The 18505-nt window shown below is 46.4% G+C and overlaps 1 protein-coding gene across 1 annotated transcript; it reads right to left on the minus strand.

Annotated features, from left to right (window-relative positions):
- Positions 1–777: 777 nt before the first annotated feature.
- On the minus strand, positions 778–3367 carry LOC143773562 (beta-1,3-galactosyl-O-glycosyl-glycoprotein beta-1,6-N-acetylglucosaminyltransferase 3-like). The gene is made up of 2 exons (XM_077260969.1): positions 3038–3367; positions 778–2325 (listed from the first exon to the last, which is right to left on the minus strand). The coding sequence occupies exons 1-2, from the start codon at positions 3232–3234 to the stop codon at positions 1191–1193; spliced, it is 1332 nt and encodes a 443-aa protein (XP_077117084.1). The 5' UTR covers positions 3235–3367; the 3' UTR covers positions 778–1190.
- Between the last annotated feature and the right edge of the window lie 15138 nt (positions 3368–18505).

The raw sequence follows: 18505 nt of genomic DNA on the forward strand, positions 1-18505 counted from the left end.
CCCGCCTGCTCAGGGGCCCCATAGCGGCAGAGCAGGGAGATTGATTCTCCCTGCTCTGCCGCAGAATGTAACTGCATCGGCGCGCGTAGCTCCGGGTGGGCCCTCTGCCCATATATATGTATATAGAGAGTGGCAGCTGTAAATGTGTCTCTGTCACTGACTGAAAGCTGACTGATCCTGTTTTCAGTCAATTCTAGGGGGCATGGTTACTGTGTTCATTTCCTGCCAGCAATGGGGCTCTCAGTGCCAGCACATCACAGTGTCATAATACCATTAGCCTGCAGATTAACCCTATATCTGCAGGTTAATAGAGTTATTTTGCATGACAGGATCCCTTTAACTTCTAGATCGGTAAGGGTGACACGGCTAAGACGTCTGTCTCTGAATGGAGGAGCAGTGCATATACTGTGCGTACTTGAACTCCTCCCCATTAATTCTCTATGGGACTACCATCATAAGACCCAATGCTCAGCTATCTCCGCCAGTCTCATAGAGAATGTAAAGAATGGCAACTGAGCATGCTTACCGCTGCTTCATTCAAAAGAGGACAGAAGTCCCCTGTTTTGCCAATCGATTGGGTACTCCTGGTAATCTAGAATTTATTGGCTAACTTGTGGATAGCAGATATCCTCTTTTTAGTGAAACATCCCTTTCCAATGAACAGTTATTGCATTTGCTATGACTTCTTTTTACACATGCTTCATTTTAGGTCATGTATCCCTGATTATAGGGAGAGCAAGTCATTTTAATCAATAGCAAACATCAATTGAACTAAACTAAAAATAAATATTGTTTTATTAAAGACAATGAATCCAAACACACAAGAAAAGCTTCCATCAAAATGAAAATATATAAAAATGTCTCTTAATATGTATAGATCATTGTAGCGGTAGTTCAGGGAATAAGTAGTAAATGGGAAATATCATCACCGGGGTCAGACAGAATTAGACATGGTTTTTATACAGTTATATTCGTGTTTCTGGCGCAGTAAAAAACTTGACCCTGAATAAAAAAATATATTATGGGATACTTGATATTTCCTTCTTTTTTTTTTTTTTTTTACAGAAAACAAGACAAACAAGTAGTATTGTTGGATCATTAGACTGTCCACCATAAAAACAGGGGAATAATGTATTCACGATTACAGCATTGTGGGCAATGAAATAATTTACCTTTGACTTGCGTGAACATTATAAATCGCTTTTAAAAATTGTTTTATGTCTTAAATACTCCTCCATGCAGAATATAGCAATGTTATCTACTTCTGGGTCAAATTTGTTGGCCAGAAAATGATGTTGCTTAAGTATCCAGCTCAGATCTCCTGCGCCATATACACATACAGCCCTTCTATAGGTTCCTGTACAAGGAGGGTAGGCAGCTCCTTTATGTAATTCTCCACCGCTGTATGACCACTTTACCATTCTAGCCATTGCATTCATGTCTGAAAGTTCATACTTGTCATTATGAGGAGATGAGCCTGGAACACCGGGCATTCTGTTTAATGTAGCCCAGAGATGTTCATCTGGACTATAAGTATCTTTGACCCAGTCTATAAGTTTTTGAGTCTGTGGGTCTTCAAATATGTACTTTACAAAGTCACTGGATACAACAAAGTAGGCATTTCCTGTAAACATGGGGGTCTTAATTGGTGGGGGTAGTTTTTCGGAACCGGTCCCAGAAATATAATCACCTTGAACTTCATGATGATATTTCCAGCGTCCCTGTTTGGCTTCTGATGGCTTCTCAGATTCCATACTATTTTTTCCATTTAATGTTTTGAGAGCTCTCACAATCTCAGCATTTGTCTTCAATGGGAAGTCTGTCCCACAAGTATTCAGCAAGTACTTCCATGTAACATTGCTTTTCAGCAGATCCTCCATACAGTTAATATCAGCCTGTACTCTTGACCATGATGCATAGACCACCCTCACCAGTTTGGATGCCACAAACACATTATCAAAGCAAGAGATGATGGCTCTCACAGCAGCCTTGAACTGTTCTGTTGACTTTTCATCCACGTGGACACAATAAATATTTTGAGGGACATAAATGGCTCTTAAAAGTCGTTCAAACATATCAATTTTATCATGTACGACCATAGAATAGGCAATAGGAAAGTCCTCTTCTTCTTTACTTATAGGAATAGTGATATATCTTCTGAAAGCTTTAAAGTGTTGGCAGTCATGAGTTATGTTTATGTAATCCTTCTCCTTTAAATGGTTGAATTTTCCTTTTAAGGCTGCATTCAGTTGTAGCCCCCGATTAATAGCATCAGAATCCCCCTTAATAATCTTTGAACAATTAAGCTCACCTTGATCTCGAGGTCTAAAGGTACCGTCACACTAAACGACTTTATAACGATATCGCTAGCGATCCGTGACGTTGCAGCGTCCTCGCTAGCGATATCGTTTAGTTTGACACGCAGCAGCGATCAGGATCCTGCTGTGATGTCGCTGGTCGCTGAATAAAGTCCAGAACTTTATTTGGTCGTTTGATCGCTGTGTATCGTTGTGTTTGACACCAAATGCAACGATACCAGCGATATTTTACACTGGTAACCAGGGTAAACATCGGGTAACTAAGCGCGGGGCCGCGCTTAGTAACCCGATGTTTACCCTGGTTACCAGCGTAAAATGTAAAAAAAACAAACAGCACATACTCACATTGCGTCCCCTGCAGTCTGCTTCCTCCTCTGACTCAGCGCCGCAAAGTGAAAGTGAAAGCAGCACAGCGGTGACGTCACCGCTCTGCTCTCACTGTACGGCGCTCAGTCAGTCAGGAAGTGGACGCAGGGGGACGTGAATGTAAGTATGTGCTGTTTGTTTTTTTTACATTTTACGCTGGTAACCAGGGTAAACATCGGGTTACTAAGCGCGGCCCTGCGCTTAGTTACCCGATGTTTACCCTGGTTACCAGGGGACCTCGGCATCGTTGATCGCTGGAGAGCGGTCTGTGTGACAGCTCTCCAGCGATCAAACAGCGACGCTGCAGCGATCGGCATCGTTGTCGTTATCGCTGCAGCGTCGCTTAATGTGACGGTACCTTTAGGCTAAGCAGATCATAAAGTCCATGTCTGCAGTACTGTTTCCTGGCATTGCTCACTCTATCTTCTAGGTCTTCGAGTGTGCATGGAGTAGGCATATATTTAATCAACATGGTGCCAGACAATGCCAAAAGTGCCAAAAGCAGAAGCTTGTAAATAGATCTGTTTCGTTTGCAGTCAAAGAGAATCATTTTCAAGAATCCTTAAAAGAAAAGCTTTGTAAAACTGGTTGTGCAAGGTAAAGCAGTATTCCTGGGACGTAAGTAATGTTCAACCTGTACTATCCAGATGCTTGCAACATCAGATTACTGATTCTTTATTCCTCTGCACACTTTGTTAGTCTTTATATACGCGGATGCCTTTTACTGAATGTGTAACTCAGGTACAATCATCATTTCACATGTTATGCAAACACAAAGTTCCCTCCCACATGATTTGGAAGTGCCAGACTGATTGCCTTCTTCTTTCATGTAAAGCATACATAGAAGCAGAGATTATGAATAGAGTACTAAAGTGTGTGCACAATCAATTTTTATATTTATTATGAACATACAATATTGGAAAATCACTACTATGTAAGAATTTTTCTACATTAGTGTGGATTTCACAATCTATTTCTGCCAATACAATATTTACAGTGTGTCTCACTTTTACTTTATAAATGCCCAGAAATGTTCTCTAAGAGATGAGATCCTATTCGGACAGAACATGGTTCTTTCCAAGATCGCTTGAGCATATAAAATACAATTCATCAATTTTTTTTTTGTCTTGACAATTTTTTGCTCCAAATTCTTCCAAATGTCACATGTGGATTACGAATTGTGTGTAAATTGAAAAAAAAATGCTTGTTACTCTTGTCTAACCTTTTTTGCAACTTTTTACTGCAAAAAATTGAAAATTCTGCTAAAATGACACAAAATTGTCTAAGTGACTTGAAGGGGTCGTCCAGGACTTTAGGATAGGTTACTTTAGGATAGGTCAACAATGTCTGATCAGTGGGAGTGTGTCACCGCGGATTAGCAGCTCTCAGTGCCAGTGGCGGCCATAACTCTGCCACAGCCACTATTCCATTGTCAGAGCTGAGCTGTGCAACTGAGCCGCTCCGGCCACCACTGACTCCTGAAACAGTTGATTGGTGGGGTTGCCAGATGTTGCACCCCACCGATCACACATTGATGACCTATCATAAGACTAGGCAATCAATGTTAAAATCACGGACAACACCTTTAATACACAATCCATGATGTTTAAAATGTTTTATACTCTGTATCTGCCACATCTGTGTGAGTATTGCGTGTATTGTGTGACTCCTCCCCCTGTTTGAAGCAGGCTCCCGTGATGAGCCTGCACCATTTCCAGGACATGACAGCTGATCTGATCAGCTGTTATGTGCCCTTAACAGCCACGGGGTGGAATTGTGAGTCACCCATGGCTGATAACATGTTAAATGCCGCTGTCAAGCTCTGACAGCGGCATTTAACATGCATGTGCAGGAAGCGCGTCATTGCCTCCTCCCATCTGCGCCCATGTCACATGACTGCGGGTCACCAATGGGTTGGTATGACAACCCGCGATCTGCAGGAGACCCCTGTGGTTGTCATAGCCGGATAGCTGTGAGCTCATAGGAAGTGAGCATTTCTGTTACATGGAGCAGGACTGCTGTCCTGCTCTATGTAGTACAAGCGATCGGATTATCGCAGCTTCTAGTCTCCCATGAGGACTATTCAAGCAAGTAAAATGTAAAAAAACATGTTTTTAAAAATATTAAAAAAATATAAAAGTTCAAATCACCTTCTTTTCGCCCCATTCAAAATAAAACAATAAAAAAATTCAAATACACACATATTGGGTATCGCCGAGATCAGAATCGTCTGATCTATCAATATATAAAAATAATTAATCCGTTCGGTAAATGGAGTAGCTAGAAAAAAAATCAAAACGTCAGAATTAAGTTTTTTCGGTCGCTGCAACATTGCATTAAAATGCAATAACAGGCGATCAAAAGATTGTATATGCACCAATATGGTATCATTAAAAATGTCAGCTCGTCATGTAAAAAAATAAGCCCTCACCTGGCCCCAGATCCCAAAAAATGGAGACGCTACGTGTCTCGAAAAATGGCGACTTTTTTTTTCACCACTTAAATAAAAAAGAACCTAGACATATTTGGTATCTAATGACTAGTGTTGAGCATTCCGATACCGCAAGTATCGGGTATCGGCCGATATTTGCTGTATCGGAATTCCGATACCGAGATCCGATATTTTTGTGGTATCGGGTATCGGTATCGAAACAACATTAATGTGTAAAATAAAGAATTAAAATAAAAAATATTGCTATACTCACCTCTCCGACGCAGCCTGCACCTTACCGAGGGAACCGGCAGCGTTGTTTGCTTAAAATTCGCGCGTTTCCTTCCTTACGTGAAGTCCCGGCTTGTGATTGGTTGCGTGCCGCCCAATGCGTAATTTCAGGTCCTTCAGGATTTTAAAATTACGTTCCGGCGTTGTGATTGGTCGCGTCGCGGTCACATGGGCGACGCGACCAATCACAAGCCGTGACGTCACGGGAGGCTGGACACGCGTGCATTTTAAAATGCGCGCTTGTCCTGCCTCCCGTGACGTCACGGCTTGTGATCGGTCGCATCGCGTCGCGACCAATCACAACGCCGGAACGTAATTTTAAAATCCTGAAGGACCTAAAATTACGTCACGGCTTGCTGTGATTGGTCGCGTCGCGGCCACATGGGCGACGCGACCAATCACAAGCCGTGACGTCACGGGAGGCAGGACAAGCACGCATTTTAAAATGCGCGCGTGTCCAGCCTCCCGTGACGTCACGGCTTGTGATTGGTCGCGTCGCCCATGTGACCGCGACGCGACCAATCACAACGCCGGAACGTAATTTTAAAATCCTGAAGGACCTGAAATTACGTCACGGCTTGCTGTGATTGGTCGCGTCGCGGCCACATGGGCGGCACGCGACCAATCACAAGCCGGGACTTCACGTAAGGAAGGAAACGGGCGAATTTTAAGCAAACAACGCTGCCGGTTCCCTCGGTGAGGTTCCAGGCTGCGTCGGAGAGGTGAGTATAGCAATATTTTTTATTTTAATTCTTTCTTTTACACATTAATATGGATCCCAGGGCCTGAAGGAGAGTTTCCTCTCCTTCAGACCCTGGGAACCATCAGGAATACCGTCCGATACATGAGTCCCATTGACTTGTATTGGTATCGGGTATCGGTATCGGATTGGATCCGATACTTTGCCGGTATCGGCCGATACTTTCCGATACCGATACTTTCAAGTATCGGACGGTATCGCTCAACACTACTAATGACCTGAAAAATCACAATGGCAGGTCACTTTTTTGCTATTTCACCGCACTTGGAATTTTTTCCCCGTTTTTCAGTACACAATATGGTAAAATCAGTAGTGCCGTTCAAACGTACAACTCATCCTGCAAACACAAGCCCTCACATGGCCATATTGACAAAAAAATTAAAAAGTTATGGCTGTAGGAAGAAGGGGAGCAAAAAATGGAAGCACAAAAGCAGAAATACCCCTGGTCCTTAAGGAGTTAAAAGAGTGTTGTTTTTGTTTATTGACACTTACTTTAGCCATCAGTAATATATGCACTTTGTATACAATAAAGTTGTTCCCTAATACTGGACAACACTAGCTTAAAGTGAATCTGTCAGCTGATAGATGCGGCCCAAACCAAAGGCATCATGAATCAGAACCAGGCTGTGATTGTAGCTAGGTATATAGTTAGGCCGGGGTCACACTAGACCGTAATACGGCCGAGTGCAATGCGATAAAAAATTGCATAGCACTCGGCCCAATGTTAATCTATGGGGCAGCTCCCATTATCCGTTGTTTTCTAGGCCGTATTCAGGATCCGAGTGAAATCGCAGCATGCTGGGATTGTCAGCGTATCTCGACCGAGAATCGCCAATGCAAGCCTATGGGTGCGAGAAAAAAACGGATTACACATGGACCATCAGTGTGACTTGCGAGAAATGCACACTGGTGTTCTATAGAAAAGCCGGCAATTCAGTGCGGTGTACAGTAAAATCACACTGACAGGTTAGAATGGAATAGAGAAAATAAATGTCTACATATAGTGTATGTATATATGTATATTGTGATGCAGTGACCCCTGTAACAGGTAGGGGGCGCTGCATGGTCTCCCCAGTATACGCACGGAGGTATATTAAGGCCATAGGTGTGCATGAATGTGATAGTGAGACAGTGTCCGGCATTGTGGTTAATGGGAGGTATGTGTCACAGGGATGGATGCTCCCTGTGATGCAACCTGGAGTATCTTGTCATTAGAGCACGTAAGCACTGATGATGTCATTTAGTGCACCTGGGTCCGGGTTGCAGGTAGCTATGAGAGATGGGAGGGTCTGGCTACCCACATACCTCACCACTGGGTGAGGGCGCTCACTGTGCCCCTTTTTCCTACTTGTTGTGCCCCTTTTTCCTACTTGTTGTGCGGGTGTTTTGAGGACCTGCAATGATGTCAGGATCACGTGACCAGCCCATGTGATCCATTACTGTGGGTGTGTGTTGTGATTCGGTTATTTGGCTCCCCCAGTGGTCGCTTGTGGTACTGGTGTCTTGTGAGCTTTTCTCCTGTTTCTATCAGGATGTGGGAGTTTCCTATTTAGCCTGGTTCCTCAGTCATTCCAATGCCGGCCATCAATGTAACCAGAGTCTTTCTGTTGCATGTACCTGCTCCCAGTCTGCTGACCAGCTAAGTTGGACATTTCTGTCCTTAGTCTATTTTTGTATGTTTTGTCCAGTTTGCAGTTATGTGATTCTCTGCAGCTGGAAGCTCTTGTGGGCTGAAATTGCCACTCCGGTGCCATGAGTTGGCACATGAGTTTAAGGTAATTTCAGGATGGTTTTTGATAGGGTTTTGTAGCTGACTGCGAAGTCCTCTATTGTATCCTTCTGCTATCTAGTTAGTGGGCCTCGCTGTGCTAAATCTGTTTTCATACTACGTTTGTCTTTTCACCTTAACTCACCGTTATTATATGTGGGGGGCTACTATCTCCTGTGGGGAATTTTCCTCTGGAGGCAAGCCAGGACTGTGTTTCATCTATTAGGGGTAGTTAGTCCTCTGGCTGGTGCGAGACGTCTAGCGAAAACGTAGGCACGTTCCCTGGCTACTATTAGTTGTGTGTATAGGTTTAGCATTGCGGTCAGCTCTAGTTTCCATCACCCGAGAGCTTGTCCGTTTCTCTATGTTTCTGATGTTCCCCTGCCATTGGGAACCATAACAGTACGGCCGGCCTACATGTTTAATCTATGGGCTGAAGCAGGAGAGAAAAAGGAACTGTGTGGAATTTTTTTTTTTTTCTCTGAAGTTGCACTCCAGCTCTAATTGCAGTCTCCTGCTTTCCTCTCCTCTTAACCCCTGAATGGCTCAGATTTTATCTGTTGAGATATGGATCTCCAGAGTCTGGCTACAAATTTGAATAATCTTGCTGCTAAAGTTCAGAATATACAAGATTTTGTTATACATGCTCCTCGGTCTGAACCTAAAATTCCTTTACCAGAGTTTTTCTCCGGAGATCGATCTTGTTTTCTGAATTTTAAATACAATTGTAAATTGTTTCTTTCTCTGAGATCTCACTCTGCTGGAGATCCTGCACAGCAGGTTAAAATAGTGATTTCATTATTGCGGGGTGACCCTCAAAATTGGGCATTTTCATTGGCGCCAGGGGATCCTGTGTTGCTCAATGTGGATGCGTTTTTTCTGGCCTTAGGGTTGCTTTATGAGGAACCTAATTTAGAGATACAGGCTGAAAAGGCCTTGATAGCCCTCTCTCAGGGGCAAGATGAAGCCGAAATATATTGCCAAAAATTTCGAAAATGGTCTGTGCTTACTCAGTGGAATGAGTGCGCTCTGGCGGCAAATTTCAGAGAAGGTCTCTCTGATGCCGTAAAAGACGTCATGGTGGGGTTTCCTACGCCTACGGGTCTGAATGAGTCCATGACAATGGCTATTCAGATTGATCGGCGTTTACGGGAACGCAAACCTGTGCACCATTTGGTGGTGTCTTCTGAGAGGGTACCAGAGAGTATGCAATGTGATAGTTTTCTGTCCAGAAGCGAACGACAGAATTATAGGCGCAAAAATAAGTTGTGCTTCTATTGTGGGAATTCAACTCATGTTATATCAGCATGCTCAAAACGAACAAACAAAGTTGCTAAATCCTCTGCTATTGGCACTTTGCAGTCCAAGTTTATTTTGTCTGTGACTTTAATTTGTTCGTTATCTTCTATTGTCGCGGATGCTTATGTGGATTCTGGTGCCGCTTTGAGTCTTATGGATTGGTCCTTTGCCAGGCGCTGTGGGTTTGATCTAGAGCCTCTGGAAGTCCCTATACCTTTAAAGGGTATTGATTCTACACCATTGGCTAGTAATAAACCACAATACTGGACACAAGTGACTATGCGTATGACTCCAGACCATCAGGAGGTGATTCGCTTCCTTGTGTTGTTTAATCTACATGATGTATTAGTGCTGGGATTGCCATGGTTGCAAACCCATAACCCAGTCCTTGACTGGAAAACAATGTCTGTACTAAGCTGGGGATGTCAGGGAAATCATAGGGGCGCACCTTTGGTTTCCATTGCTTCATCTATTCCCTCTGAGATCCCGTTTTTTTTGTCTGATTATTGTGATGTTTTTGAGGAGTCTACCCTTAATTCTCTTCCCCCTCACAGAGATTGTGATTGCGCCATAGATTTGATTCCTGGCAGTAAATTTCCTAAGGGTCGTTTATTCAATCTGTCTGTACCTGAACATGCTGCTATGCGAGAGTATATTAGGGAGTCCTTGGAAAAAGGACATATTCGTCCTTCTTCGTCTCCTTTAGGAGCAGGGTTCTTTTTTGTAGCCAAACGAGATGGTTCTTTGAGACCTTGTATTGATTATAGACTCTTAAATAAGATCACAGTCAAATATCAGTATCCTTTGCCATTGCTGACAGATTTATTTGCTCGCATTAAGGGAGCTAAGTGGTTCTCTAAGATTGATCTTCGCGGTGCGTATAATTTGGTGCGAATTAAGCAGGGGGATGAGTGGAAAACCGCATTTAATACGCCTGAGGGCCATTTTGAGTATTTGGTAATGCCTTTTGGTTTGTCAAATGCCCCTTCGGTCTTTCAGTCTTTTATGCACAATATTTTCCGTGAATATCTGGATAAATTCATGGTTGTGTATCTGGATGATGTTTTGATTTTTTCGGATGACTGGGAATCTCATGTTCAACAGGTTAGGAAGGTTTTTCAGGTTTTGCGGACCAATTCTCTGTTTGTAAAGGGTGCAAAGTGTGTTTTTGGGGTTCAGAAGATTTCTTTTCTGGGGTACATTTTTTCCCCTTCTTCTATTGAGATGGATCCTGTTAAGGTTCGGGCAATTTGTGACTGGACGCAGCCGACTTCTCTTAAGAGCCTTCAGAAATTTTTGGGCTTTGCTAATTTTTATCATCGATTCATAACTGGTTTTTCTAGCGTGGTCAAGCCTTTGACTGATTTGACTAAAAAAGGTGCTGATGTTGCCGATTGGTCTCCTGCTGCTTTGGAGGCCTTTCGAGAGCTTAAGCGCCGCTTTTCTTCTGCCCCTGTGTTGCGCCAGCCTGATGTTTCACTTCCTTTTCAGGTGGAAGTTGATGCTTCCGAGATTGGAGCGGGGGCGGTTTTGTGACAGAAAAGTTCAGATGGTTCAGTGATGAGACCTTGTGCGTTCTTTTCTCGAAAATTTTCGCCCGCCGAGCAAAACTATGATGTTGGTAATCGGGAGCTTTTGGCGATGAAATGGGCATTCGAGGAGTGGCGTCATTGGCTTGAGGGTGCTAGACATCAGGTGGTGGTCTTGACTGATCACAAGAATTTGATTTATCTTGAGTCGGCCAGACGTCTGAATCCTAGACAGGCGCGCTGGTCGTTGTTTTTCTCTCGGTTTAATTTTGTGGTCTCGTATTTGCCAGGTTCTAAAAATGTGAAGGCTGATGCCCTTTCTAGGAGTTTTGAACCTGATTTCCCTGGTGATTCCAAACCTACGGGTATCCTTAAGGATGGGGTGATATTGTCTGCTGTCTCCCCTGACCTGCGACGTGCTTTACAAGAGTTTCAGGCGGATCGGCCTGATCGTTGTCCGCCTGGTAGATTGTTTGTGCCGGATGAGTGGACCAGTAGAGTCATCTCGGAGGTTCATTCTTCTGCGTTGGCAGGTCATCCGGGAATTTTTGGTACCAGGGATTTGGTGGCTAGGTCCTTTTGGTGGCCTTCCCTGTCTCGGGACGTGCGTACTTTTGTGCAGTCTTGTGATGTTTGTGCTCGGGCCAAGCCTTGTTGTTCTCGGGCTAGTGGATTGTTGTTGTCCTTGCCTATTTCTAAGAGGCCTTGGACACACATCTCTATGGATTTTATTTCTGATCTCCCTGTTTCTCAGAAAATGTCTGTCATCTGGGTGGTGTGTGACCGTATTTCTAAGATGGTTCATTTGGTACCTTTGCCCAAGTTGCCTTCCTCATCTGAGTTGGTGCCTCTGTTTTTTCAGAATGTGGTTCGGTTGCATGGTATCCCGGAGAATATAGTTTCTGACAGGGGATCTCAGTTTGTGTCCAGATTTTGGCGGGCGTTTTGTGCCAGGATGGGCATTGATTTGTCTTTTTCGTCTGCATTTCATCCTCAGACGAATGGCCAGATGGAGCGTACTAATCAGACCTTGGAGACTTATTTGAGGTGTTTTGTGTCTGCTGATCAGGATGACTGGGTCACCTTTTTGCCGTTGGCAGAGTTTGCCCTTAATAATCGGGCCAGTTCTGCCACTTTGGTTTCCCCTTTCTTTTGCAATTCGGGGTTCCATCCTCGTTTTTCATCTGGTCAGGTGGAATCTTCGGATTGTCCTGGAGTGGATACTATGGTGGACAGGTTGCATCGTATTTGGGGTCAGGTGGTGGACAATTTAAAGTTGTCCCAGGAGAGGACTCAGCATTTTGCTAATCGCCATCGTCGTGTTGGTCCTCGTCTTCGTGTTGGGGACTTGGTGTGGTTGTCTTCCCGTTTTGTCCCTATGAGGGTCTCTTCTCCTAAGTTTAAGCCTCGGTTCATCGGTCCTTATAGGATTTTGGAAATTCGTAACCCTGTGTCTTTTCGTTTGGACCTCCCAGCATCCTTTGCTATCCATAATGTTTTCCATCGGTCGTTATTGCGGAGGTATGAGGTGTCAGTTGTGCCTTCTGTTGAGCCTCCTGCTCCTGTGCTGGTTGAGGGTGAATTGGAGTACGTGGTGGAGAAAATCTTGGACTCCCGTGTTTCCAGACGGAGACTTCAATATCTGGTTAAGTGGAAGGGCTACGGTCAGGAGGATAATTCTTGGGTTTCAGCTTCAGATGTTCATGCCTCTGATTTGGTCCGTGCCTTTCATAGGGCTCATCCAGATTGCCCTGGTGGTTCTTGTGAGGGTTCGGTGCCCCCTCCTTAAGGGGGGGGTACTGTTGTGATTCGGTTATTTGGCTCCCCCAGTGGTCGCTTGTGGTACTGGTGTCTTGTGAGCTTTTCTCCTGTTTCTATCAGGATGTGGGAGTTTCCTATTTAGCCTGGTTCCTCAGTCATTCCAATGCCGGCCATCAATGTAACCAGAGTCTTTCTGTTGCATGTACCTGCTCCCAGTCTGCTGACCAGCTAAGTTGGACATTTCTGTCCTTAGTCTATTTTTGTATGTTTTGTCCAGTTTGCAGTTATGTGATTCTCTGCAGCTGGAAGCTCTTGTGGGCTGAAATTGCCACTCCGGTGCCATGAGTTGGCACATGAGTTTAAGGTAATTTCAGGATGGTTTTTGATAGGGTTTTGTAGCTGACTGCGAAGTCCTCTATTGTATCCTTCTGCTATCTAGTTAGTGGGCCTCGCTGTGCTAAATCTGTTTTCATACTACGTTTGTCTTTTCACCTTAACTCACCGTTATTATATGTGGGGGGCTACTATCTCCTGTGGGGAATTTTCCTCTGGAGGCAAGCCAGGACTGTGTTTCATCTATTAGGGGTAGTTAGTCCTCCGGCTGGTGTGAGACGTCTAGCGAAAACGTAGGCACGTTCCCTGGCTACTATTAGTTGTGTGTATAGGTTTAGCATTGCGGTCAGCTCTAGTTTCCATCACCCGAGAGCTTGTCCGTTTCTCTATGTTTCTGATGTTCCCCTGCCATTGGGAACCATAACAGGTGTGGTTACAGGTACATAATGTGACCAGGGTGTGGGTCACATGGTTCCTGAGGGCCCTGTGTATGTTCCTGTGTTGGAAGCCTGGGAGGAGGCTTCCTGGAAAGCACATGCTGGTGTGGGAGGTCCTGGGTGGAGGACCGGATCCCTGAGCAGTGCACAATGAAACTTGGGGAAGCTACCGTCCTCCGGTGGATCTGGACTAACTAGATATGCCGCAAAGGCAAGTTGGTGATTCCCGAGAGGCAGTTTTCCCAGTGAACTGACAAGGAGTCAGCAGGTGGAGCAGGAGCTCCCGTAAGGTACCTCCAGACTGTTGGTACTTGTGATATGAACTGTGTGGTAACCCACGGCAACTGGTCAAGGGAGGACCAGCGTGTTTAGTTGCTGCAACCGTAGTGACGTATGTTGGTGCCTGTTGTGCTCCATGGACATTAGTCAACTGTATGGCGTGCGGTCACCCACGATAACTGGACACAGAGGGTCAGTGTGTTTAGTGACCGCGGTTTAAAGCCGTATACTATGATGTGAGGATTAATGTAAAGACTGGTTGTTCATATTTTCTGTGGTTTATGATGCCATAATAAACCATATAGACTGCTTTGTTTTGAAAAAACCGTGCCCGTGTGCTGAATATCGCGGCCAAGCGAGTGTCCCCCAATACACTCAGTAAGAGCAATCTTACATATGGTGGAGAATGTGGGCAACGGTCCAGGCACACATGGAGTTAATTGCTGTGGCTCGGCGGGGCCACGAAGATTCCGTCTGGCTGTAACTCGGCGGGGTTACGAAGCTGACAAGCGTCTTGCTGTGGTTCGGCGGGTCCACGAAGTCTGCGGTAGAGCCTTGTGGAGCATAGCTGCAGTTGCAGCAGGAGGTTCCGCACAGCCGGAGCTGCAGCGGCAGTAGCTTGTGGTCGGCAGCCGGAGGTGCCGGTTGTATGTGACTGCAGCGGGAGCTGTGGTGGTACCAGCGGGAGCTGGTGAAGTGACACATAAAAGAAGAAAATTTTATATATTTTTTTTTTTTCCCCTCAAGTCGTGCAGACTCTTAAAGGGCCAGTACAAGCCCAGAGACATAGTGGTGTACTGTGCGACCTGGGGCCTGAGTGCCGTGGGGAAGTCCACGGGGTGTATCCCAGGGAAGGGAGTATCCCTAACAGTGAGCAGTGACCCCAAATGGGGATGGTTGCCCAAAAGGGGGTGGAGTCCCAAAAAGGGGCGGTAACCCGAACAGGGGTAGTAGCCCAAAAAGGGGTGGAATCCCAACAGGGGGCTGTATCCCGAACAGGGGTGGTGTCAAAAAGCGGAGCACTTACCCAAAAGGGGGCGGAGCATCCCAAAGAGGTACCGCAGATAAATGGGTACCCAGGGCATGTAAGTTATGTGTGTCCGGTATGCTGTGTGAGCTATCCACCTGGTGACAGTTTACGGGGGTGTGCCCTGTGGGTGCATGAGATGGAAATGTACGGACTGATCGATTCTGGGGGCCCGGTGACTCTAGTGAGGATTGCACCTGAGGGGTTCGAAATACCCGGTAGAAAGGTCAGGGTCACATGCATCCATGGGCACACTAAGGACTATCCAGTGGCCAGGTTGGTCCTCGAGACGGCCAAGGACAGTGCAATCCATGATGTGGCCATAGTCTCAAACTTACCCTGTCCAGTGATAATTGGCCGTGACTCTAGGCTGCTCACAGACTTGTGTGAGAAGGGAGCTTCCTTACAGCAGAAGAATGGAGGGCTCTCAGCTGGTGGGGTTGCGTACCCTAAAACATGCATTCCTCCCAAAGTTGATGGGTCAGACGTCGGGTTGACCAGTGGGGAGGGAGCATCTGCCCAACTTACAGACATATCACCTGGTGTGTACCCCAAGATGACTTTAAGTGATGTGGTTAATAAAGCCCCTGAAGCTGACACCCGGTTAGGGAGCAGCGGGAAGGTTCACCATGTTGTGGGGTGTGAGACTGGCTCTGGGGGTGACTGTGACATGTCTTGGCCAGTAACAAGTGCTAGAGCAGAGTATGACGCTGTGCTATCAGAGGTACTGACACAGAAAAACGACAGGTTTCCACAGGCTGAAGTCATGATAGCGATGGCAGCCATTCCAGAAAATGTGACCTGTTTAGATGGGGACAGCTGGTTCCCGGATGACCGATCAGGTGGTGGTGACTCCCATTCAGACGGTGACGAAAGCGGAAAAGAGGGCAGTAAAACTGACTCTGGTATAAATAGCAAAACTTCCTCCTGTCGCCGGAGACGGAAAAGAGGAAAAGGGGCTGAACAAATTGCACCCTCGGAGAAGAGTGTTAAAGAGGAGACAGGGACAGGTGCCAACAAAGATAATGTCCCTGAGATAGAAGTCGCCAACTCCGCGCAGCTGGATCAGTTGCATTACCTGGAGTCCGAGCTCTCAGCAGTCAAAGCCTGGCTTGTAGTGAAGGAAGCACAGGGGTTCCAGGAACTCGCCAAAGGATTATCTCGTGAGAAGGAAAAGGTGGCTGATCTACAGGCCGAAATAAAAACACTAAACGGGCATGTTGAACGAGAAAAGGCCCTAAGACAAATGGCAGAGCACAGGTTGGGTGAGCTGGAGAAGGACGTCTCTGAGCTCAGAAGTCACCTGACAGCGTGGCACACTGAGAATAAGGCCTTAGGCGAAAATGTGGTAGTGCTACGAGAAGCAGTAAGAGATCTTCTGCCAGAGGAGAAGTTACAAGACCGAGACGTACAGCTGTCAACCCCGAGTGATAACAAGGCAGCTGCCGATGCCCATCTTGGCAAAGGATGTTGAGAAGTGTAAAACTGAGGAAGAGCTCGCGCTAAAGGCAGAACAAGACAGTCACCCGGTCGTGACAGATGTCTTGATGGAAGTTTCGGAGGTAAACCAGGAGCCATCTGTCCGTGAAGAAAATGAGACCTCGCTCTTCAAGTGCATTGTGGAGATACCCGAGGACATGCGGGGTGCATGTACCAGTGAGGGTGCGCATGAGGCCTTTAAAAAGGCAGTAGAAGCATGTAGTGTGCACTGGGTACCAGAGACAGAACAGTTGGTGATACTGTCGACTAAGGAAGTCACAGTGAAGCGGGTGGCTATTCTAAGGGATATGCACCTACAATGTCTCCACACGAAACGGATGATCCTGTTGAGAAATGAGGAAGCCGCTCGACGTCTGGAGCTTGCGAGAGAAGCTCAAAGTCGTCTGGGCTTGGTGGAAGACACAGTCCAAGTGCCCAAAGCTCTGGTGGCGAAAGTCATTGGGAGATTTGGGAAAGTGATGCAGGAGATTGTGAATATATCCGGTGTGAAGAGACTGAGGATTCCGGCTGATGACGAGGCCCAGATGGGTGAAGATGGGATGGTTCCATTCCTTGTTGTCGGGTCCAAGGAGAGTCTAGGGAATATCCGCGTGCTCCTGGAATATCGCATCGCATACCTAAGAGAGGTAGAGCAGCTGAGACATGAGAGACTGCAAGTTAGTAAACAGATGCAGAACATGAGGTGGCAGCCGCCTTCTTCCCAAGGAAAATGGAACAAAAGGGACCCTCCAAATAATGAAATGGCAGGTAGCCGAAGACTTTCAGCAAGGCAAGAACGTTGAGAATCTGCAAGCAGCAGTTCTGCTCTCAGTATGAGACTGAGAGACGTGGACAGAAGTTCCTGTCGTGTACTAAGTGGGTCAGACTCAGACCAGACAGTCGGTTCGACCGTCAGTGGGGCTTATGACAGTACTAACCAGGGAAGCCGTCCATGGAGAGAAAAGTCGGGTGACGGGGCGTACAGGAAAAATGTGGTGACCAAAGGTTTGGTGACACAGACAGACTGTGACTTAAGGGCCAAAACTCAAAACATACACATTGACCGCTGGGGGCGGGAAAACCTTAACAAAGGTATGATGATGAAGGATGCTAAAACCCGACTAAGAGGGCCCTCTCGACTAGTAGGGCAAGGTGACTTGGGTATCCGGTCTCGAGTCCCCAGGTGTCTGACAGATGTTCAACCCCACAAGTTTGAAGAGGGGGGGGATATGTGATGCAGTGACCCATGTAACAGGTAGGGGGCGCTGCATGGTCTCCCCAGTATACGCACGGAGGTATATTAAGGCCATAGGTGTGCATGAATATGATAGTGAGACAGTGTCCGGCATTGTGGTTAATGGGAGGTATGTGTCACAGGGATGGATGCTCCCTGTGATGCAACCCGGAGTATCTTGTCATTAGAGCATGTAAGCACTGATGATGTCATTTAGTGCACCTGGGTCCGGGTTGCGGGTAGCTATGAGAGATGGGAGGGTCTGGCTACCCACATACCTCACCACTGGGTGAGGGCGCTCACTGTGCCCCTTTTTCCTACTTGGCAGTGCGGGTGTTTTGAGGACCTGCAATGATGTCAGGATCACGTGACCAGCCCATGTGATCCATTACTGTGGGTGTGGTTACAGGTACATAATGTGGCCAGGGTGTGGGTCACATGGTTCCTGAGGGCCCTGTGTATGTTCCTGTGTTGGAAGCCTGGGAGGAGGCTTCCTGGAAAGCACATGCTGGCGTGGGAGGTCCTGGGTGGAGGACCGGATCCCTGAGCAGCGCACAATGAAACTTGGGGAAGCTACCGTCCTCCGGTGGATCTGGACTAACTAGATATGCCGCAAAGGCAAGTTGGTGATTCCCGAGAGGCAGTTTTCCCAGTGAACTGACAAGGAGTCAGCAGGTGGAGCAGGAGCTCCCGTAAGGTACCTCCAGACTGTTGGTACTTGTGATATGAACTGTGTGGTAACCCACGGCAACTGGTCAAGGGAGGACCAGCGTGTTTAGTTGCTGCAACCGTAGTGTCGTATGTTGGTGCCTGTTGTGCTCCATGGACATTAGTCAACTGTATGGCGTGCGGTCACCCACGATAACTGGACACAGAGGGTCAGTGTGTTTAGTGACCGCGGTTTAAAACCGTATACTATGATGTGAGGATTAATGTAAAGACTGGTTGTTCATATTTTCTGTGGTTTATGATGCCATAATAAACCATATAGACTGCTTTGTTTTGAAAAAACCGTGCCCGTGTGCTGAATATCGCGGCCAAGCGAGTGTCCCCCAATACACTCAGTAAGAGCAATCTTACATATGGTGGAGAATGTGGGCAACGGTCCAGGCACACATGGAGTTAATTGCTGTGGCTCGGCGGGGCCACGAAGATTGCGTCTGGCTGTAACTCGGCGGGGTTACGAAGCTGAC

The sequence above is a fragment of the Ranitomeya variabilis genome, chromosome 5, assembly GCF_051348905.1.
Source record: "Ranitomeya variabilis isolate aRanVar5 chromosome 5, aRanVar5.hap1, whole genome shotgun sequence".
Lineage (NCBI taxonomy): Eukaryota > Metazoa > Chordata > Amphibia > Anura > Dendrobatidae > Ranitomeya > Ranitomeya variabilis.